Here is a 24,992-nt window from a genome sequence, read left to right on the forward strand (position 1 = left end):
TAAAGACATTTTGTTCTGCCTGAAAACTAGACTTTGGGGATGAACTCAAGGCAGACTAAAGCCTGCAGGTCATTAGGAATAAATTAGTAAAGGCTGCAAATGTGAGGATTATCTTGTTTGTTTTAATATACAATGGATTCTAAATAAAATGTTGACCCAGTTTTATAAGATCATGTGATTGCTGCCACTGTGTCATTTCTTTGTATTAATGTGCAAAAGTACCTTTGTAGCCATATTGTATGGAAAAGTTAAACATAGAGGGTGTGAGAAAGACTTCACTAACTTCACCACCTTACAGTTGTTCTTAATAAGCATTTCAGTCTATGTCTAATATTATTTTCTTATTTTTGAAGAAAAAGACAATTTTTAAAATTTTCTTAATTTGTATCTCATATCTTTATGAGATGTAACAGTGAGACCCAGAAGGAGGTACCATTTTATATACCACATGACTTCCAATGCCTATTTAGAAAAAAAAAATAGCTGAAGTCTAATTTGGAGGGAAAAAATAGATGAAATATTGATACTAATCCAAATTAAAAAAAATTTGTTACACTCTATTTTTTCCTTTTTTGTTAATGTATTAATAGAATTATTTTCATGTTAGGGGATCTCAGTTTATTAATTTGAAATGAATATATTTTTCTATTCTTTTTCGAGTGGTCCCTTAAATAAAATTTAATATTCAGCAATTACCAGATTTTTAAAACTAAGAGCAGTTTTGAAAAAATTGTACATGTCATAGTAGTACCAATTTCCTTGTTCTGAGTTGAGTGATAATGTCCTCACGAAACACTTTGGGGGCACATAGCTTTATCTTAGGCTATTTACAGACTAGCTCATTTTATCCCTTAAATACATCAGGTTTATTAGATTATCTTTACATTTTCTGTCATAAAATGACAACTTAAAGTTGAAGATGAAAATCAAAATTATGACATGTTTTTTCACACAAATGCAATTAACATAATTTATATTTTTACTTATAAAATAGGTTACCGTAGTTATACTATAGTTACTTTATAGGTAACTACACATATATGTACTTAAAGCTTTTTGCATATATGTAAACATGTGAAAAGGAAATAAGTGTATTTGTAAATATTTTTGCAGTAGTATCAGTAGTATCACTATAAGTGATTCTCTGCTAATATCTTAGAAATTGCCATCTTTTAAGTCTTTATAATAAGACAGATTTTTAGAATCATCTGTCCTCACTGTAGACATTATGCCTTTCTTAACATGTGGAAATTCTCTGCTTTAGACTACCATTGCTTTAGAAAGTTTAACATTCTAATATGCAGAGATTTGAAATTGTAAATGAATCAGAGAAATTTTAATTATGACCAACTTAGAATAATCAGTTTAGACAATTTAAAATATAAGGTAATAATAAGATTTTAAGTGACAATTTTCAAAAATGACTATTATTGTAGACCACCACTTAAAAAATACTACACTAAAATTATTAACCTATTGCTAGTTGACTTATACAATTATGAAATTCAGAGTTCATGAATATATTTAATTAATGAGCACTTATCATTAAGGAATAATACTATTTGTTACAAATTAAATAAGACTAATAAAATTATATGAATTAAGTATACCTATTAGTTTAGGTAGGAAAAATGAACCATAAGTATTTTCTTTAAGGATGAAAACTATGATAAAATTCTTATTTACTATTATTTGTAGACATATTGAGATAATTTGACTATTTTGATTAAACTTTCAAACAAATGGGACAAGTCAAGATAGCCTGATAGGCTATTAAATTTGGTACCTTCTGTTGAAATTCATGTGAGAAATATTACTAACAATAAATTCCATATTATATCCTTTTATTTTCTCTTATTCAGCTTTCAGTCCTCATCACCAACATATACCTTTTGGTATAGAATATAGATAAAAAATTTAAATTATAGTTTAATGCTGTAGTCATAGTTATTGGTTTATGTTATCCTTGCAATATGATTTATGCTAAACATAGGTATAGAGCTGGCCATGAATTCTTATATCATGGGACTGAACTTAAATGGGTAAATTTTAAAGAATATAATTTGTTTACAGTTTGATATAACTGTGCCTATTTTATAAGAATTTTTGTTGTAGTTATGTTTAATATAAGACGAGGAAATATTCAATTTTAAGCATTTTTACTAAATCTTTTTGTATGAGTTGTAGTCAGACTTTCTCAGGAGGCAAAGTTGTTTCTATCCTTTCATAATATAGGATTTTCCTCTTTTCTTTTCCCAAGCCTAATGCATTAAGATAATGTTTTCTGTTTCCAAGCTCATCATAACTTTGTAAAGTAAATATACTGATTTGTATTCATAATTGTGTTTTTTTAATAGAGAGTGAAAAACAAATCATTGGAAGATGTTGTTATGTTAAATGTTGATACAAACACATTAGAATCACCATTTAGTGACTTGAACAACCTACCAAGTGATGTGGTAAGTATGAAGGCTATTCAGTGGTGAACATATATGTTTTCTCCTGGACCTCTGAATTACTAAGTTATTTTTCCCACTTTTAATATCTGAAATAAAAGGGTTGGGTATTTTCATGGGGTGTGAGAGAAATCAATGTTGATTCTATATTTAATATTTTTACCTTTTAGCAGTTGAGATTTTGAATGGAACATCATATTCCTTATTGTAAAAGTAAGATCATAATTAAAAAGCTAGATGCATTCATTAGGCAGAGTTTCTTTAAACCTAAGTCTCTTCATCTCATCTTAATCATTATATTACAAAGTAGGCATTTCTGTCTGCCTAGTGGCATGTCTTGCAAAAGAATGAGAGAGTTTTTGAAGGCAAGAAGAAGAAGGGGGCCAATTATCGGCTTTTGCTTCCCTGCCACCTGCCAGCGCTTTTCCTTTTAATTAATGATCTGATGTTACTGGTCAATATAATAAGAAATGCTTGTACAGTTGGGGTCAGAAAATTCTGGCTTTGATCTCCCTCAACTTTCTGAAACATTTATTTGTTTTCTCTAAATTATTTCAGTTTTATTTTAATCTTTTCTATCCTGCTGAGGGCCGCAAGAATGAAAACCTACACTGTTTGTCATTTGCTTTGGCAGAGCAAAGACTGCTTACTTAGAATTCTATTTGTAAATTAAACTGCAAACCCAGTTTGTCATAAAAGACATCTGATCCTTTTGAAATGACGAAAACTGTCTTTTGTCTGTAAAGGCTGATAAATTAAGTGCCAGTTCTCTTCTGGTCTTTGATCTTGCAGAGGGTTGTGTGTGTGTGTGCGTGTGTCTGCAGCTTATAATGGGACATATTCTGTATGTCACATTAAATAGTCTCCAAAAGTGCATTATTTTTGGCCTTCATATTCCTTAGTACAGGACAAAAATGCAAACTAGTACTGTTTCTGTATATATTTTAATGGCTACTTAAAAATATCTTTATAACAGTTCTAAGTTAAAATAACTTCCTTTTTAAAAAAACAAAGCATTTATTCTTTATATGGATATTAAAATTTGGGAATAAAAATGCCTTCAGAGCATATTTTTCTGTAATATTGAACTACTTTGAAATCCATTATTAAGGAGTTTGAGAAAGTGAATTTAAAAATCCTAAACTCAAAAATACACTAATACCAGCCTTGATTGTCCTTCTGTCTAATGATAGGAAAAATATGATTTTAAAGTCAAAATCAGATTATTTATGCCCATAATACCGTAAAATACTTGCTGACCTTGAGACATATTAAAATTCAACTACCTTATCTTACTGTAGTAAAACTTATGCTATGAATGTACAAATCTAATCCTAGGCCAGTGAACAATTACATCTTTTTAGCTCATTATAACTAGATTACCTCATTATAAAATTTTTGCAAAAACAAAATCACAAAGAAATTATTAGAGTTACTCATTTAAAAACTAATCAAAGTATTATTCAATGGATAGAGAAATAATTATGAAAATAGAATCCCAACTTTTAAGAATGCTTTCCTTATATGCATGTACTTCCTACCGTTAATGCCCTAGGGAGAAAGATTGTTAAAAAGAGAAAGAAGAAAAAAAAGAGAAAGAAATTCAGCTTTTCTGTACGTGATATTAAAATTTTTATAGGCAGCTTCAATCAATGATAGATGATTCTTGAAAAAATAATCTTTGAAATTTTATTTTTTGATGGGTGATTCTTTTTTAAATTGAAAAGTACTACTTTCTTAGTAGAATTAGTTTGATGATTAGAACATTTATTTAAATATATGGAGAAGTTAAATAATATTTCACACGTGTAAGTATTTAAATATATGGAGAAGTAAATAATATTCACACATGTAAAGGCCTAAATATATAACATGACAGAAGAGACTATCTTGTTATTTACTCATAAACAACTATATAAACATAACTGAAATATTTAAAAATATAGATAAAAATTATACTGAAAGGTGGTGTAGATTGATTAACTAAATATATGCTTGAAATTCAGGGACACAGACTTATAAAGAAATTTAAAGAATAGACAAAAATAGTTCTGAGATGGAGCTAGGACCATTTACTGAAAGTGTGAGATGGTTTAAAGTTATAGTAATTTTCTAAAAATATTTTGGGTGATTTTTAGAACCCATTTCTAATAAATATAACTTTTTCATCAGTTTTCTAAAGTTATCTCTTACAATTTTGGTGGAAATAGGATGAAGCATCACATCATATTTTAGAAGCTCCCCTGCCCCACTAGACAGAACAGGACAATTGTAAATGTTTTAAATGAGATGTGTTAAAATCACAAATGATCTTACTAAAATTTTTTGTGTGTGATTTAAATTGATAAAATATACTTGAAACCTGAAAAATGTTACTATTAGTATTGTTTGATTGTTTAATAGGTTAACTGAGATTTAAATGGGGGGGGGTCCTTTTAAAATCCTTCACCAAAGCATTTAAGTTATACTTACAGGCTGGTTGACTTTCTATGCATGTGTACTCTATTATTGTGTCAGATTGACCAGTGGTCTTGGCTGTTCAAAGGTCAGTGGTCACAGTTGTCCTGAATTACTAGTTCTTTTTTCCTGTGGACCCTCTGCTGTGTTGCATGCTGTAATCTTCTTAATGGCTTCATTCCAATATTCACACATAATATTTTAGATTTATTGACTGTTAGAAATACTACCATGCCAGTAGCAGTTCCGCTACTCTTAAGGTATTTAAAATTGGAAAAATAAATCAGGGCAAAGCTTTCAGGATTCCTTTGTTTTCGTTAAGGGAGGGGGAAAACCTCTTTTCCTGTCTTCTGACAAGAACACTTGTTTTTTGATTTCATCATTTCACTATAGATTTGGATCATTAAAAGAAAAAAACGTTTTATTGGGAGTGATTTTAATGGTATTGATTATTACATGGAATAACTTTTAAAGGCAGTAGATCCAATAAAATATACTCTTGTAGTTTTTGTCTATTAATATATTGCGACTTTATTTTTTAGTGGCTGTGCCAAATAGACGCCTTCAAACATCTGTAGTATAGTTTGAATGTTTTGAAATAAAAAAAAGTAAATGTTAGGACTCAGTTACAGCATCAATCACAGTTAGTGTTATTGTAGTATGTTTATAAGGGTGAGAAAAAGAACCAATTGAATTAAATATAACATTTGAAATCTCAAATGAGTTGATTTTAATTTATGAAAATGCAGTATTAAAACCTCCTATTCCAAATCTGTATACAATTTAGTTTTAATTGCATAATAATTTAAAATATATTTCTGAGATATTCCTGCTCATTTTAATTTTTATCATTAACGTTTTAAAAAGCAATTTGGAGGTTGTTACTATTTCAAATATAAATAGAATTACTCTCTTACTAGGAATTAAGCTAATAATTAGAATTATAATATTTAGGAATTCTCTCATATGAATATTAAACAATTATAAATTCCTATAGATGAAAGCACATTAGAATTGACATCTGAAAAAGTTACATGTATTAGAATATTCATTACAACAGGCAAGTTTTTTTTTACCTGTATTGCTTAACGGTCTCTAATAATTTAAACTCATTAGATTGTAAGAATAGTAATAATATTGATAGGTCAATATGCTATTCCTATTTTAGATAAGAAAATCAAGGCACAGAAAGTATACTGTTAATGGTATATCTATAGATTCAGTTCATAGAGGTTGATCCTCAGGCCTGTGCCCGAAAAAGTAGACCATGGTCCCTTTCATATAAATGTGATATACAATGTAATGAATAACTCATTTAAAATATATTATAGAAGCTTACTTGCCACTTAAACTTGTTAAAGAAATATCAGTTTGATCCATTTGATTTAAATTAGGATTTTCAGCACTATTTTTAAAACTTCATTTTCATCTTAAATATAATACTATTGGAAAATGATTTTCTGTTTTCTACTATGAGGGTATATAGAAAATATGGTACACTTAAGAGTTATTGTATAAGTCACTGTAGACCACTGTATGTTACAGGATAGCTATATTTTGTATGAAGCATATTTAATTACTAAAACGTTGAAAAGACCTTATTATAATGATGCTATCTAAAATATCATATATATTATAGTGAAGCTTTCAGGAATCATAAGAAGGAGTGCATTAAGTGGTTTTATTGTGATAAAAAAAGGAAAGACACAAATTGCTCTGAATCACCAAAAATCATTAAGAGCATGTAAGAACTGGAGAAAACCTCTAAAACTCTGATATCAAATATTTGAATATCTACATTCAAGTGAATTTATTAATTTGGAGATAAGTTTGAGAGAATTAGTTTTTTCAGAGAATTCTAAAATAAACTTTTCAAAAAATATTAAGTTGTGTAAGCAAATTAAACTCTTAGAACCACACAGATTGTCAATGGATATGTTTAATTCATTGAATATTTCCTGTAATCTAACATGAAGGTTTAACATGTTAAATTGTCATAATATATGTTATAAAGAAAAAAAAGGGCCCCAGAGAATATTGTATTAGTTCCAGGTTTGCCACAGTTCTGCTGTAATCTTTATTGTGTTTAATGGTAAATGAAGTCCCTAACAAATTTCTAGGGTGGTCAGGTTAGAAAGATTCATTCAGCTTCTAGAGTAATTTGGAGAACATTTTATTACTTCAGGAGACAAATATTGCTTTCAGTTTGCCCTTGGAAAAGTATAGTCATGCTTTTTCTCCTCTCAATCTTCAATTGTTAGAACTCAGGCATCTAGTTGTACCTTGCCTCCACCACACAGCCTTGGTGCAGTGCTTTGTAAATAGGCATTCAATAAGTGATTGCTGAAAGGAAATATAATTACACTTCTTTTATCTTTTGTAATAGAAACTTGCTTTTAAAGTCTGTTTACAGTTACCTCCTAGAACATTTTATAAGGATATTTCCATTTGACTTTAATAATAATAATGAAAATGAGAAACCTGGATGCATATATAAAGTATACTTTTTGACTATGAGTATAACCTTTTATTTCCTGTATTTAGAAAAAGAGACCATTTTGTGATGGCAATCATTGTGCTTCTGCATACCCAGCTGAATGTCTGTGGAAACTCAGCTATTCTTTTAAATAGTTATTATCAGAGATATAATTATTTACAAAGTAGTTTTTTTGTTTGTAGGTAAACTATTATAGATTTTGCTGTTCTCCCGGCTGTTTTCTTGGTGTATATTTTGAAAATATAAACCTTAAATGTTAGAACAAAGAAAACAAAAGCAAAACCCGAAAACCTTAACTGTGCTTGTAAACATTTAAAATATTTTCGTTAGTTTCTCTCAATTGAGTAAGAGAACCTGGCTTTCCCACAGCAATGATCCAGGCTTTGGTAATCCCCCAGCTTTATGTCTCTGTACTTTTGCCATTCTAAAGTTGATTTATTGTTTGTTACTTTTAGTGATTTTAAGTGCTCAATGAAGTTCCTTGGCTTTCTCATGGCTTTTCATTTCCAACTAAATTACCTAGCCTTTCTTTTAATGTCTTCCTCCCACCCACCATGTATTATCTTAATAGCATGCTTCTTTCTCTTGTTACTGCAGATTTTTTTTTTCTAAAAAAGGTAAACCTTGATTTTGGCTGTTAAAATTATTTCTAATTTATTTCTGGTCCTTTAAATTCTTGATTTTTCCATATCCAAGCAACTTTTTGTGTGTAATATTGTGAGCACTGTCACAATAGCAGTTCCCAAACCTTGCCGATATCATAATGACCTGGTGACCTTTTAAATGAATTATGTTTCTGAGCACCATCACAGATACTTTGATTGAGTCAACTAGAGGAATAAATGTAGAATTGTGCATGGAACAGATTGTTAGATTTGTTCATTTATTCATTCATTCAACAGGTTTTATCAAGTATCTACTATGTACACGGATTGTGCTAAGAACTGGGTATATAGTGGTGAACAAGCAAACATATACCCTGATTTCATAGAGTTTATGGTGTGTTAACACTCATCTAGTATTACAAATAGAGACAAATGTTATAAAAGAACAGGGTGCAGTTGGAGAGAATTACAGTGGTATCCTAATTTAGATTAAGGGTGAGATAGGTAGAGGCTGGACCTGTTGTAGCTCAGTGGCACGGGAAAAAAACCATGTGTGTCTCTGTGGTGCAGCAAGGCATTATGTTATGTGGTAGTGCATAAATTCTCGGGGGCTCAAGTGTTCTTCTCCAGCTTAATAGTAAAGGCTGCAAGCCTGAGGTTTCATTTTTCTTATGACGTGGCAGGAACCTGATGCTGTGCCAGTTGCACTGAGGATGGGATTTCAGGTGCACCAGTATGAGAAAGTATGGAAGCAGTTAGGAGCTTGGTCTATATTCTTATTTCATATCTCTCATATATCCTTTATACTGTTTGTTGATTATCCTTTATACTGTTTATTATCCTTTATACTGTTTGGTATATTTATTAGGGTACAAGCTAAGCTGCTATAACAGAGAGACCTAAATACTCATTCTTAGATCAAAATAGAAATGTATTTCTCTATTGTATAACAATTAAGAGGTAAGTTTTCCAGAGATGTGGGACAACTCTGCCATCCTCAATACATAGCATCCAACTCTAGGTTTAAGGTATGCTCTTTGTCTACCTTGCCCCAGAGTAAAGAGGAGAATCCACAGAGGGGTATTCATATCCCTTTTAGGGACAGCCTGAAAATGTCATGTTCCTCAACTCACATTCCAGTTGTCTGAACCCAGCCATACGGACACACCAAGTTCCAAGGGATGTTGGAAACTAGCTGAGTTAACCTAGTTTTGTTAAATATGCACCAGTCCAAACTTAAGATTTCCATTAGCAAAGAAAGGGAGAATAGATGTTGGTGGACTTAAAGCCATCTCTGCTGTAAGTAAACTGATAAGAAAATAATTTTAGCCAAACTGAGATGCCATTTTTACTAGTCCGCACTCTCAGATCAGCCTTTTGTGGTCCAGCCAAGCTCAGTGTATCAGGAACATCTTTCTGCAGAATTGGCCTCAATGATGATGAGTATGAGTAAGCCAAATGGGAGGAGGAAGAAGAGGGGGAGGAGAGATAACATATATAAAGGTTTTCCTGTGGGGAAGAGGTTGGTTAATTCAAGACCTATATAGCTGTAGTGAAATAAACAAAAGAATTATGCAAAATGAGATAGTAGAGATAGGCAGGGGCGATCATAAAAGATGTGTAGTTCTTGTTAAAGACCTTTGGATTTTATTGGAAATTCATTGTATACTTGTAGATGATGCCATATTCGTTAGGATTTGACAGGTACTTTAAACATACAATGAAACAATGTAATGATACGCTCTGTAGGTAAGTATATCATATGCTTTTCATTTAGTAAATGTTAAAGGTTACTGTTTTAATCTTCGAATAGAGACTTATTAGAAAATTATTAAGAGAGAAGTGTTAATTTTGCTTCTTAATAAACAACTTTAGAAAGGTTAAAGAAGTGTAGAGATTTAATATCTAATTCATGTGATAACTATAACATGATTCATGGGAGAATAAAAGTTTTCAACTTTATAACTTTGTTCTACAGATGATTATTTGACACTTTAACTTTTCTAAATGTATGTAGTTTTTAGACAGCAGTTTAGTTATATGAAAGGACATATTTAAAAATATCTTAGGAGTGTTTTAGGTTGTGTAGATTATCTAAATATTATTTTGGAACACTTATTTTTATCTTCTTTACCCTGATGCTTCTCTTTGTGATCATTAAAAGTAAAATAAAAATTTCTAGGTATAGCAGTTAATATATTTTTACTGCAAAAGCATATCTAGAAATCACATCTAAAAGTTAAGTAAAAGAAAAAAATCTGTTACTTCTCAGAAAAACTCAACCCCCTTATATGCTCTGCCTTCCTTGCTTACTGTCCTTTGGTATAATTACTTCATTACTTAGACTGGGTGCACATGGCTTGCACTCTTTTAACGTGTACCTATTTGCTGTGTTTACTCATGTAATTCTGTCCTTTTATTCATAGTCACTTTAGTGCTAAGAGGGTAAAAGTGGGGAATTGGTGGTAATATTATTCATGCTGCAGTGAATTCCCAGCGTGCTAAAATCCAGGTTATAATTCTTCCCATGGATGGCTGCTTGGAGGTCTGAATTCTCACTGAAAGGAATTTAAAACATTTGATAAGAGCAATGAAATGATGCTTATTTCTGAATTTTCTTTTCATTGTTTAACTTTTTGTTTGTGATCTATCCTAATACTAAATTAGACTAAAAAATGTATTTACAGAGTGTGAAATCTCTAAAGACAATAAAATAAAATGTCCTTTGTGAAGTAATCCTTAGCCATTGGAGGTTGAGGCTAGCTTGCTTTCTTAAGAATAAAAAGAGAAAACAATTGATACTTTTTCAGTATTAATAGGATTATGTGATAATAGCCATATGACTAAGGCTCCAAATGCTTTTCTGAATTCAGAGTTATGTGTGAGTATAAGCCTTAGGATTTCATGGGAAGAGATACATTTATTTCATAACTAAAGTTAGAAGTTTGGAAATTAAAGCAGAAAATGCTCTTTCCTAGACCAGGTATTAAAAAGTACAGGACAGACCCCATCATTTTTATAGATAAAAACTGCTAAAAGCTAATTAGCACTGCAAAGGGCATTGGTAACTGGTGATAATTTACTCCAGTGATGTAAAGACCAGAAACACAGCAAGGTTGATGCAATGATTTTATATTATATTAATATCCTTATATCTAAAACTGATTTTTAAAAAACAATTGTTTTCTTACAGACTATTTTTGAGCATTCATTTGCCCATGTAGAAACACTTAGCTGCCCTTCTGGTCTCTGAAAAACAGGAACAACTTCAGATGTACTGACAATTGAAGCCCACTAGAGTAGGTCAAGGAAAAATTATTTTTATGTAATTTGTAAAAGTTGAAATAATGTAGAAAGAGGCAAAGGAGAAATATAACTATATTTCTTGCCAGGCAATTTTAGTTTAAAATCTGTATGAAATTAGATAGTATACTCATGTAGAATAACATTGTCCAAAATAAAATGTGAGCCACATGTATGATTGTGTTTTCTTGTAGCCACATTAAATCATAAAAGAAATAGGTGAAATTAATGTTAATGATATATTTTATTTAACCTTATACATAAATATTATTGCTTCCAAATATAATCAATATGAACATTATTGAGTTTTTTTTGTACTGAGTCTTCTAAATACAGTGTCTGTTTACTGTTATGGCAAATCTCAGTTGAGACAAGTCAAATATCAAGTGTGTATATGACTGATAGCTACCTTATTGGCCAGCATAGTTCTAGAACAGGTACTTTCTTTTCCTATTTTCTACACATCCACAGGGATCTCAGGAGCTATCATTGGCTAGTTTTGGAAGTGAAGGCTGCATATTTATGATTTGGTTTGGAATGGCTTGTGGCATTGTGTTTAATACTCCCTTATAACTCAGGCAACAATTATGCAGTCAAGGATCTGTTATAATAAAGGCTGAGGAATGGCTTGACTTGCCTGTATTCTTAGTGAGCATACGTGTTGTGATTGTCCGGAGAACATTGTGTTCTTGATTTGTGGAGAACTGAGTTGTGAATTTCATGTTTTATTTTAAAAAATACACATTAAGGAATTTTCTTTTGCAGAGATGTAAGGTGCATTTTAGTTTTTTTTATTTTCTAAAGTAAAAATCTTTTTAAAAAACTATTTATATATAAAAATACTTTAAAAAGACTGGAATCATATTGCTTACATCGTAATCTTTTTTGGGGGTGGAGGTAGTAAGTATATTGATATGCACTCCCATTGCTATTGAAGGCATTTGAAACTTAAAAATAGCATTAGAAGTTTCAGAATAAAGGACATTAGTTTAGATTTATTTTTGTAATTATTATTGTTTGAATATGTGGGTTACCAAAAAATGTGCATTTACTGAGGTTAGATTTTAATAATAAAAATCCCTCTTAAATGAATCCTGGTTTATGCACTTTGTGGGCTAAATGAATTAGGCTCTCAACTTTTATCTGAATCTATGGAGCTTGGATATAAATTGAAAAGATCACAGCTATGGGGAGAAGACCTACACTGCAAAAGCCTTTCTGCATAGATTATGAACATAACTCAATAATTTTTTCAAAACTGTGGTTATAATTGGACCCAATGGGGGTCTGTTTCTTTGATCAGATCACAGTAACTGTGACTTTACACTGGAAAATGTCACTACTGTGAAGTTTATCACCTGTAGAGCTGGTCTTTCCTCTGATGCTGTGTTCATTTCTCATTAGCATTATTCAAAGTTTAGTTGTTAATTAGGTTGACAGTTCAATTACAATCGTATACAAGCAAAGTCAGGGCTACTTGCATAAAGAAATAAAAATAACCCTTCTTGCATAGATATATGTGTGCATGTGTATTTGTGTATATGTGTGCATGTGTTGTGTGTGTGTATATGTGTGCATGTGTATGTATGTGCGTATATGTTTGCATATATATGTATGCACATATATACCTAAAAAGGAGAAATGACACTATTTTGTTATATGATAGTTTCATAAGGGTAAGAATATGCTCTGTTAAGTGAGCATTCTTTCCAAAATTTGTCGTACCAGTTTTCTTTCCAAATAAAACAGAATTGTTACACAACTTAATATGTTTCCATTTTAAGCACTGATGAATATATATGAGAACCAATATTTTTAAGTGAACAGAATATAGTTTTCTATTTTGTGTGAAAGGAATTGGTACAGTGAATTGGATGCATAGGAGCATTTTATATCTCCTCCTCCTTAAAAAATAAGAGTTTACATCAGGAGTATGATCTCACTTAAAATTCTGTTCATAAATAATATGCATTTTCTAAAATACATAGCACTTGAAAGGTAGAAAAATGTATGAAAAATTAAAACAAACTTAAATATCTTTTAAAATTATGCAAATTTTTAGATAAGTTTTTCTTTGATTTGAAACATTAGTGTTTTAATCTGATTACTGGTTCATGAGGCAATGATATTGAATTCAAACCCACCATGTGGTAGTGGAAAAAACTGGACAGAACTAGGTTTAAATCCCAGCTTTGCCACTTATTGGCTACATAGTAAGGGCAAATGAATTCACATCTTTGTTCCTCTATTTCTTCATTCATAAATGGGAATATGAATGCTTTTCTTAGAAGACTGGTGAAGATTAAATGACACAATGTATAACATTTGCATAAAATTCTCCACTCATGGTATAATTTCAATAACTTTATCTCTTCGCCCCTCTTCTTTATCTCATAATGACAAAAACTATTCAACAAATGACTGGAAAATTATATATGCAAATGAGACTTCCAAAAATAAAATTAAAGGGTAAGTGATCCTGGAGGACCTGTAACAAATAACCTTACATAGCAAAAACGAACAAAACCTAACCTGCTTCATCTCAAAACAAGTAGACACATGTTGTAATTGCTAGAAATCTGTAGAAATGTGGCTCACAAGCAGTTTATTGTAAAATAATTAAAGCTTATTTATGTCAAGAGGCCTTGGGAAAAAAAGAGAGCATAAACCAATTTGCATTAGCACGTTACTCTCCTCTCCTGCTTTCATTTCAATTAACAGACCAGCAGGTGCTCTCTGCAGTTAAAAAGATAAGCTATCAGGGAGGAGGATGAATTTTTGGCTGACCTACAGACACTGTGGTTTGCCTGCTGATTGGGTTCCTACCTCGCTGTACCAATTTCTGAGGTGTTAATTTAACTGTTCCTCTCTGTCATGCAGGTCTCGGCCTTGAAAAATAAACTGAAGAAGCAGTCTACAGCTACGGGTGATGGAGTAGCTAGGGCCTTTCTTAGAGCACAGGCTGCTTTGTTTGGATCCTACAGAGATGCACTGAGATACAAACCTGTAAGCGTTTTGTTTCATCACTGTTTTAATTTGCTTTTTTATGGTTCTTTGGAATGAGACAGAAAAAAAGAGACATCATTTTAATATTACACCTTCAAAAAATATCATGGAAATCTTTTAAGATCCAAAATAATGTGTTTTGAAACATACATTTCATCTCCAATTTTTGGCTTTTTATTTTTAGTTTTGTTTAGTACTCTTTCATTAGTATTTCCCAAAGTCTTTGTGTTACATTATTAATGCTCTAGGATTGGAATACTTACTGCTTAACTAATTAAAGACTTGTATTACTGTATTTTAAAACACTTACCTGATCTTGTTAAGATCATTAAGAAATTCACAAGACAATTGGGCTTATTAGATTAATGAGTTTAGAAATGACAGGTACAAAGTGATACTTAAGAAAAATAGAACTTGAAGGTTTTACAATATTTGGAAATTTGTTGTCTTCCTAATTCATGACCCTTTGCTAAGGTGGGTTTATCTCTTTAGCATATCTTAGCTCATTTTCTCATTCTTTCTGTTTTAATACCCTAATTATTATTGTGTAGAATTATAGCCAAGTTTTTAAGAGTATCCAAAAAGGTGCAAGTCAAAATACATTTGTTGCTGTCTCTGAATTGTTGGTTAGAGCATGTTAGGCTGATTCTACAGAAATTATTATGCTATTCTTCCTTCACTGGGTGAATAAGTTGTAAGAGATAAAACCATTGATTTAGTAATAAGATGACCTGCTATCTAATAGGAGTTGTTACTAAACTGCGTAACCTTGACCCATTTCCTTAGTCTCTCTAGATTTTGATCTTCATGTTTGTAAAATGAGAATTCTTATACCTTCCCCCTCTATCTTTCAGCATAACTCAGTTGTAACTCAGTTAAACTCAATTGTAAACTCTGAAGCACTAAGCAAATGTGAATGGGTTGTATCTTTTCTAAACTGACTTCTGAATTAGTGGTTCCCACTCAAGTGGTCCTTATAGCTCTAAAAGGTCATCTAATTATTGGAAGGATTCCTTAAATGCATGGGCAGATCAGCTGCTGTTTCTATAAGTTCAGCTGGTTGTTTGTCTAGTTTACTTGCTAATCTTTTTGAGATATGTGTATATTTTTAAAGCATTATATAATTCACAGTACTATACAGAGTATACATATCTCACATGGGGGAGTCTTAAAAAGTTGTTCATAGTTATAAGGGTCTCATTCTTTAAAAGACTGGAAACCAATAATCTATACTACAGTAGAGCATATTTGTATTTGAATTGTTCAGCATCAGTTAAAACATAAAAATGAGTTTGAAACACAAAATTGGTGATTGATTCTGGTTATGTCAAAGTTTGAAAATAGGGATTGATTTCAAGTTCACAGTATGGGAAGGAAAGTTAAAAATATCACTTTACTTGAATTTTGACATATTTAAGTACGTATTCATCTTTATAAACTAAACTTCATTTTTATTTTAAAATTTTTTGAGTACTTCAGATTTGAAGAAAGGAGCAAATCAAAGTGAGAACATTTTCTAAAATGATTTAAACTATCAGTTTGTTGGGTGCTGAGTGAAATTAATAAAATATCCCATCTTTAATATTAGTTACTGTAGATTTCATTGTTTAATTTTCTCACCCTTTAAGCTTCATTGCACAGATAGGAGTATAAGATTTCAGTGACTTTTTAAAAAAAAAATCTTGAAAGCCATATTGTTACTATCTGTGAAAATGTTTAATTTTATCTTAGAGTATCTTTCTTGTTTATTGATCACATTTTGTTATAAATTTATTTGTTTAGTTGCCTACATTTTTTTCCTTTTACATTTGGTATTTTCCTGTTTTCATTTCTGCTGCTAGTTTTTTTTTTTAGGAGTATTTTCATTTTCTATGCCTTTACATTTCTTCTGACTCAGTCTTTGAATGAAAGCTTCCTTTTTAATGTATACTGAATGCACTTAGATGATTATTTTCCATTTATTTTCACAAGAGATAGTTTTTAGGGAAAATGATTTATTTCTTTTTGTGCATAAACTATGCTTTTTCTACCATTATCTTTATAAATTACTTGTATCGTAATTTATTAAAAGTATATTAATGTTTTGTTTTATAATTCTTTTTGGTCATTGATATAATAGACCAATGTCTTCTCTCTTCACTTAGACCTTTTTTTAATATCAATCAAAAATATTTTATATCAATCAAATATATTTTGGTTGATATTTAAAAAAAGGGCTAAGTGCAGAGAGAAGTTTCAAAAACATATTTAAGGAGTATCCTGTAGCTATTATAGTACAATTGGAAAGGAAAATATTAGTAGGTGTTAATAATGTGAATTATTTTACTAGACATTACTTTTTAAAATTTTATGATTGTTTATACACATAAAAATAAACCATTATTTCCCTTACTTTTAACAGAATTAAACCTGTAGGTTAGACCAATGACAGATCAGTCTCAGGTGCCATCTCTTCACCTGGCATTCAAGGCCCTTACCATGGGCAGGCAGTCTGTTATCCTTTTTTCCTAAACTTTGACCTCAGTTCAGAGAATTCTGCCTGTGGCTTCGAATGTCCCAAGCTTCTCAGGCTTTCACACATTTACTTATAGTGTTCTTTCTTCCTGGCAACGCTTTTAATCCTCACTTTTAATAGCCATCTATTTCCTTCATGGAACTCCCTGGAAGCTGTAGTTTGTGTTTGTACTGACCCCTTCTTTCTATGAATTAATTATACTTATTTTAACACATTTCTTCAGCCTTATTCATATATGATTTGTTAATTACATTGTTATTTTGACTGATATTCATAATTTTTGATCACTATTAAAACGTTAACTGACCATTGAGCACCCATTGGATGCCAGGCATTGATAGGCCCTTTAGATAAGTGTTCTTATTGAATTTTTACAAGCCTTCAAAATATTACTCTTTATATTTTAAAGATGAGGAAAATGATACTCATAGAATTTAAGTAACCTCACTGTTTCTCTAGCTAGTGAAGAGTGGGGCTTAGGTTTGAATCTTTTTTTCACGGTCCCTCTCTTGCTCTAGTGTGGCATATTTCTGTTCTACCTTGCCTCTGTTATCATATGATGCTTTTTTTTTTTTGAGATGGAATCTCACTCTGTCTCCCAGCCTGGAGTGCAGTGGCGCGATCTCAGCTCGCTGCAAGCTCCACCTCCCAGGTTCATGCCATTCTCCTGCCTCAGCGTCCCGAGTAGCAGGGACTACAGGTGCCCGCCACCATGCCTGCCTAATTTTTGTATTTTTAGTAGAGAGGGGGTTTTGCTGCGTTAGCCAGGATGGTCTTGATCTCCTGACCTCGTGATACACCCGCCTCGGCCTCCCAGGGTGCTGGGATTACAGGCGTGAGCTACCGCGCCCGGCCGTGATACACTTCTTAAGATATGTTTCCTGAACATGCATTACTTCTAAATGAAGATACATGAAAGGCATTCAGTATTCACTAATGGAAAGACCAAACTGAATACAAAGTCTTAGGAATTTTCTTAATGGAAACAGGTGGTATAGGCATCTCATAATGGGTATATAAATTGGAGAAATTATTTGATATTTATGCTGTCTCTTTCCATTTATGGTTTTGTTTACCTGGAGTAACTACCACTACTCAAACTGCTTCATCCTCTTCCCTTTAGTCTTCTGATTCTTCTCTTCCCTTCTTTGTCTTAATGCTCTACACAGCAGGACTGAATATATTGTACTGAAAGGGAGTTTTGATTTGTCTATTTTTCTCTTTCTGTAGAAAAGCATCTAAAGTAAAAGTCAATGGCAATCTGCTTCATTGTATAAGAATATACTTCTTCTTCTGTTTATTAGGATGCATTATAGATATAATTTATGTTTATCAGATATATGTTGAATGCAGCTATAATAGGACCTCTCTGAAGCTTCTGGACCAAAAAATAATGTTCAGCATGTGCCCCGCCCCCATCCCCGCAGGAGCTTATAGTGATAAAGGGTGATATAGTCATTTCTTCTCTAGCAGTAGTAAACAAAATGAATCCGAAAATTATAAAAGAAAATTATACTTCTAAATGTATGGGAAACAAGAAACCTGGGAGATAACTATTGAAAATGTGCATTTTTCATGTCTTTCACCATGTTCTCAAAAAAGAATAAAACCAAAAAGGGTCAGGATTCGCTCCTATAGAGGCAGCAGAACCAGTCATAAATGACCTTTCAATCAGGAGAGTTTCAGCTTTATCTTACAGTTAATGCACAGTGTTTACAATTATTTATCATGGGAATGCAGTGCTTAGTGTTGTGTATTAGAAAGTTCACTTTTATGATGTTCATGTTAGATCAAAGTCGAGCAAGACCAGAGGCGGGGAGACAGGTGTGGCTATTATGGTCTTATTGAAGAAGAGGAAGAAAGGACCTTTGTGAATATGAAGGCTCAAATCTCAAAGACCTTAGGAAGGAAGACAGGAGTACTGGGGAACCAGTGGATGTGGATTATGAGAAAAATACCCACCAGGATGATTTGCATATCCCTATACAGATACTAAATACATATGCTAAATACTGCTGAAGAGTAACTTATTTTATAAATTAAGTACTTAAAACGTCTAAGCTGGCAAACCTAAATTGTTGTTACTTACAGTGTGTAATCCACACTCTCTAAATGTTACCTTGGCATGATTGGCCAATAAATTGTACCTACCCTTAATTACAGAGAAAAATATAAAACTCCTTAAAGTTGTTGGAAATTTAAATAAAGTAATGAATATTTTACTCTTTTTTTTTGGATTTTAGCCAACAGCAAGTTAGCTACTTTTTAAGAATTGAAAAATGTGAGATAAAATTAATGTACTAAATGAATGGAAGAAAAGCGGTAAGAGCACAAGACTCTGTAACCATACTGCCTGGATTCATCCTCATTCTGTGACCAACTAGTTGTATGACTTGGGGCAAATTAACCTATTAGTGCTTTGGTGTTCGCATTTGTTAAAAAAAAGTAATGATGCTTCTTGGATTGCCAAGTAGTAAATGCTGTTTACGTCGTCATTATTAAAAATAAAATATTAAAATCAGTAGATTTAGTAAGGAAAATCCCTTTAGCATAACCACAAACAAAGCATCTTTCCAGAAAGGAAAACACTGCCTTAAACATGACAATACTTTTAAATGATTGTATTAAATAACTAAGAAATGGTCGTTAGTTATACCTCTTTGTATCACTTGTGTCAGAAGCTATAAAAAATAAGTCAAATTTTTAAATAACAGCTAATGCTGAAGAAATGTTTGAGTTAAAATATTGTTTAGTATATTCAAAGACATACTTGATTATCCTGTCTGAGAGCACAGAAGTAACACTCAAGTTTATTCCCTTTAATGCTTAAGGTGCTGTCATGTGTTTCCATCACTCAAGCTTTCCTGGGCTGCCTTGAACCTTGCTAATGGATAAAAAATAAGTTACTTTAAAAATAAAGATTGGTTAGTAATCCGGGCCTCCGTTTGACAAGGTGGAGGAGTTATCTTTCAAACATTTTTTGATTATTTTCTTTAAAACATTATCAGTAAGTAATGTTGTTGTATTTAGTGATTAAGCTCAAGCAATTTAAACACAGGGTTGGCATCCATAATTTAAAAGGCCATTCACTAAATCTTTGTCTTAACATTTACATTTAAGAAATTTGTAATTGTCATCTTGTTAGAGTTTTAAAAATCCAAGTTGAAAAGTACTACTCACAGTTTTATGGTTACTAAAACATTTTACACATCCTTTCATGTCATTTCTCTTGCTTGAGCACAGATAGACCTGTTGACTTGAGAGATGGTTACCACCAAAGAAATATTTGGTGTGCATCTGGCTTTTTAATGGATAAAAGTTGTTTTATGGCACTTTCTTTCTGCTCATTTCTAATTAGTAGGGAGAGAATTTTGCTTAATTGCTTCAGTAATAATATATGGTTTCTCCTCAAGTACTTTGGAACAGTTAGAACTAGGGACTTGGGTAGTAAGTGTTCCATTTATATATCACTGATATGTTTTATGAGAATGGAGAGTGTTTTTCTTATTGCCTTAAGTTGTGGGGAAGAAAAATGTAATTTTTAATAGTATGAACAAAGTTAATGCACAATCTATTAATTTTTTCTAAGTATTTAAATTCACACAAAAAGCTAGAAACAGCAACGTCTAATTTAGAAAAATTAGTTCCTTTTTCTATCTTAAGTTGCTTAATCATAGGTAAATAGAACATTAGTAGGTAGCTGTAGTTTTTCTTTTTTCAAGACAGATCCAGCAACTTGAAGATAAAGTAATAAAATAATATGTACAAATAGAATATTTTGATGCTGATGATTAAACTTTATAGTTTGACTGTGAGGTTCTTTTTCATTGACTTCTAGCTAAAGTGCCAACAATGGAAGAAAATTACTGTTTCCATGGTTAATATACTCTGAAAGTAGAGTTGCTGTATCTTACATAATAATAGCATTGGGACATGTAGAAGAAAAATGCTGTATAACCTGAAAATCATTTATTATTATTTCCTGTGAGAATCTGCAAATATTTGAACATTCCCATGAGATACCTGACAGCAGAGTCTTTCAGATATTTTAAATTTAAAATAGCCATCAATATGCAGACATTTTTGCTTAGTTTGTTTATACTCCTTTTGTAATGGTGACATTACATTGAGTCCAGGTGCATTAAGGAACTGAATAAGTATAATGTTGATGTTTTGGATTATATTTCACATTCTTTACGTTATCATTCTTTCTGATGCCCTAATTTTCTTTCACAGTGAACTCTTGCTAAGTCATACACGTCCTGATAGTATAAAATCTAATCTATGTTTTAAGTATTTTCTTGTTCTTACAAAGTTTTCTACTCCAGGTACAATATATAGAACTTGAAAGATACTTATTCTTAAAACAAACAAACACAAACATTATGTCAATAATGATTATCACTCTGAAGTTGAGCAGCATACTAGGGTAGAAAAACAGCTGTATTTCATCCATAACTTACTTGCGGCTTAATTATTCTATATAAATAATTCATATAGTAACTAGCAGATATTTAACACTCAAAATGCAGGGTACTGGGTTGGGTGCTGCAGGGCAGGGATCCCCAGCTCCCGTTAGGAACCAGGCCAGATGGCAGGAGGTGAGTGGCAGGCAAGGGAATGAAGCTTCATCTGTATTTGCAGCCGCTCCCCATGGCTCACATTACTACTTGAGCTCCACCTCCTGTCTCATAGGAGCAAAACCCCTATTATGAACTGCATATGTGAGGGATCTAGGTTGCATGCTCCTTATGAGAATCTAATGCCTGATGATCTGTCACTGTCTCCCATTACCACCAGATAAGACCATCTAGTTGCAAGAAAACAAGCTCAGGGCTCCCACTGATTGATTCTACATTATAGTGAGTTGTAGAATTATTTCATTATGTATTACAATGTAATAATAATATAAATAAAGTACACAATAAACATAATGCGCTTGAATTATCCCACAACTATTCCCCACTCCTCTGGTCCATGGAAAAATTGTCTTCCACGAAACCTGTGTCTGGTGCCAAGAAGTTTGGGGACCACTGCCATAGGGAATGCAAAGATGATCAAGAATTTAGTCCCAGACCTCCAGAGTTCACAGATAAGATATATAAAAATAACCTTGAATGTATGGCAGAAAATAAGTCCCTAAGAAAATCTGTTTCTCTTCTCTGTAATATAAACTTTATTCTGATTCTACTGCAGATTATGTTTTCCTGATAGCTGTTTATGTTCCTTTGTTGGGCTTTCCATCGAAATGAGTGCTTTTGATTCCTTTCTTTCTTTTTGCCCCATCACTGTTTTATGGAGCAAAATATTCAGTTGTTTTTCTCTCATGTCAGAATTATCTCATGAAGAGATTTTCTTTTCCATTGTTTTATGTTTCTACGTGGTTACTTTGTGTCTCCACAGAATCATATGTTTACTTACTTTTCTGTGAATGAACAATACAACATTTAAAAAAATAGATTATAGATGGGTATTTCTCAATTGCATAAGTCGTTTTCTATAAGTAGATTGATCAACTCAACTTTAATATTCAAGTCCGTACAGATAATTCTTAAGTATGTATTAAATAACAAATTTTCCTAACACGAGTTTCTAGCTTTGTGCTACATATCTTCATGTATTTCACAGACATCTGTAGTAGATATTGTTGGTGCCCTGCCCGGATCCCCTGTACTTGTTGTTGCCATTTTGTGAAAAATTGCACTTAGCTAAATGGGAGTGCCTCACCAGGAAAACTGTGTTCAACCCTCATCTTTGCACCTCTCACCATTGAAAAAGACCACTTCTTATATGGGATATAAGAAGCTGGCCTCTCTGCCTCAAAGTGGGATCAACTCTGTGATACAGTCAGTGCTTTCCCATGGGATTTGGCTGAAGCTCGTCTCCAGTTGAGACCATATTCTTGCTTGACTTTTTCCTCTGCCCCGTCTTGTTTTCTTTAATACCTTTTTCCTGAGAGTGATCTGTGAAAATCAATTGAACCAAGAACCCCTGTCTCAGGCTCCAGTAGGAATACTACCGAAAACATATGCCAAAATTGATTTTATCAACTTCTCCTTAAATGTGGTTTTCTTTCTATATTTTCAGTCTCTAATAAATAATGTCATTTTATGACCCTTAATCTAGAAATCTGGAAGTCACCTTTGACCCCTACTTGTTACTGTCTGTCAGTGGTTCTCAAACATTTTGGTCTCTGGATGTCTTTATACTCTTAAAAATTATCAAAGAACCTTAATTTATGTGAGGTATATGTATAAATATTTACCATATTAGAAATTAAAACTGAAAAAATATACATTTATTTAAAAAGCAATATAAACTAATTAAATATGAATATAAAACATTTTTGTGAAAAATTGCTATATTCCTAAAAAAATTTAGTCTGAACAATATCATTGTTTTACATTTTTTTCAGATCTCTTTAATATCTGGCTTAATAGAAGTCAGCTGGATTCTGATATTTGATTCCGTATTCAGTCTATTGCAATATTGCCAACCATGTAGCTTTTGGGAAACACTGTTGGATCTCAGGAGAAAATGAGAGTGAAGAGTGACAATAATGACTTACATTATTATGAAAATACTTTTGTTGTTACAGATCCTGTGGAAAAGTCTGACCTTGGATCACACTTTGAAAAACATCACTGCATATCAGTTGACAAACTAGTCCTATTGATTTTGCCACGAAATGTTTAACAATGTAGTTAACCACATGAACTTCAAATACTCATAACCTGGGTTAAAATCATAGGCAGAATTCTTCTCATGTCATTCAATTCAACTTTGATTTTAAAGAACTCATAAGAGTCATTTATTAATATCTCTTTCATAGCATATGCCTTAAGGATGACAATAATTGAGGCTTCCAGTGATGGCAGTAATTGAGGTTCTTGTATATTAATATATACAACTTTAAAGCATTATTAATAAAGACTTATTTTTCTCCTTGAGAGAAAATTCTAATGTGTCAGTGCTTTGCCTTTTGTTATTATCAGAGATTCTTAGTAAATAAACCGTGTTAATCAAATTGAAGGTTTAGTTCAAAGTTTTTCCATGATTTGTGTCATCACAAGTGGATGGACAGCAAATCTGAGCTTTTTCTTTACTTGTTCTCTGGAGAGATTGAAAGTACTCAAAGGTTAATGAGGACAGAATTCTTCCAGCTTAATTCACATAGGCTAATGATTAAACTATGCCCAACTCTTAAGAAAGCATAGACTTTAGTCTCTCATCCATTTCTTCTTGTCTTGAAATACATCTTTACATGTTTAAGGAAAAATCTATCACATAAAAACTAAAGTTACTATTAGTCCTGATTACTTTGTAATAGCAGTGATGCCAGAACTGCCATTAGAGGCAATTACTTATATTTATTTTTAAAATTGTATTTATTTTTGTGAAGATGATATGTCATATGGAATAAGGCTTAGCTCATTTGCTATTTTTATTTTATTTTTAAAATTCAATCATAAAACATTTATTGGGCTTCCAGTGTAACTAGGGATGATGCTAGTACTAGAGATTAGAAAACAATAGACCTTTATTTTTAACAGGCTTGCCTTCCTCCGATAGATTATAAATTCTGTGATAGTGGAAAATATAGTACATTTGTGATCATCCAAAATATATTTATGTAAATTAGTCCAGTTTAAAAAATATGTAATTTAAAGATCATCTGTAGCTCTTTACCATTGGCAATAATAGGCTGGGTTGGTGACTTATGCCTAGAATTCCAGCTTTTTGGGTGGCCGAGGTGGGGAGATCACTTGAGCCCAGGAGTTTGAGACCAACCTGGGCAACATAGCGAAACCCTTTCTCTACAGAAAATACAAAATGTTAGCCGGGCATGGTGGCATGTGCCTGTAGTCCCAGCTACTTGGGAGGCTGAGGTGGGAGGATCACCTGAGCCCAGGAGGTCAAGGCTGCAGTGAGCTATGAATGAACCACTATAATCCCACCTGCATGGCAGAATGACACCCTCCCCAACCCCTCCCCCCTGAAAAAAATTGGCAATCATCTGTATAAAAATGTATAATGACATTTTTATTATGAATCATTGGCTAGTAGCTGATGGTAGGTGACACTACTTAAGAGTTTATCGAATTATCTTCTTTAATAATTTGTTTGAATTTTGTTTTCTTTTTTCTATAGCA

At 32.1% G+C, this 24,992-nt stretch overlaps 1 protein-coding gene across 7 annotated transcripts in view; it reads left to right on the forward strand.

Annotated features, from left to right (window-relative positions):
* Positions 1–24,992, forward strand: part of DENND1B (DENN domain containing 1B) — a 265,472-nt gene that overhangs the window by 162,592 nt on the left and 77,888 nt on the right. For all 7 annotated transcript variants that reach the window (XM_055378544.2, XM_055378528.2, XM_063709838.1 and 4 more), the window contains 2 exons: positions 2,358–2,459; positions 14,199–14,324. In XM_055378544.2, the coding sequence (XP_055234519.2) occupies positions 2,358–2,459; positions 14,199–14,324 (228 nt within the window). The remainder of the gene's footprint in view (positions 1–2,357; positions 2,460–14,198; positions 14,325–24,992) is intronic.

This window comes from Gorilla gorilla, chromosome 1, assembly GCF_029281585.2.
Source record: "Gorilla gorilla gorilla isolate KB3781 chromosome 1, NHGRI_mGorGor1-v2.1_pri, whole genome shotgun sequence".
In the NCBI taxonomy this organism is placed as follows: Eukaryota; Metazoa; Chordata; class Mammalia; order Primates; family Hominidae; genus Gorilla; species Gorilla gorilla.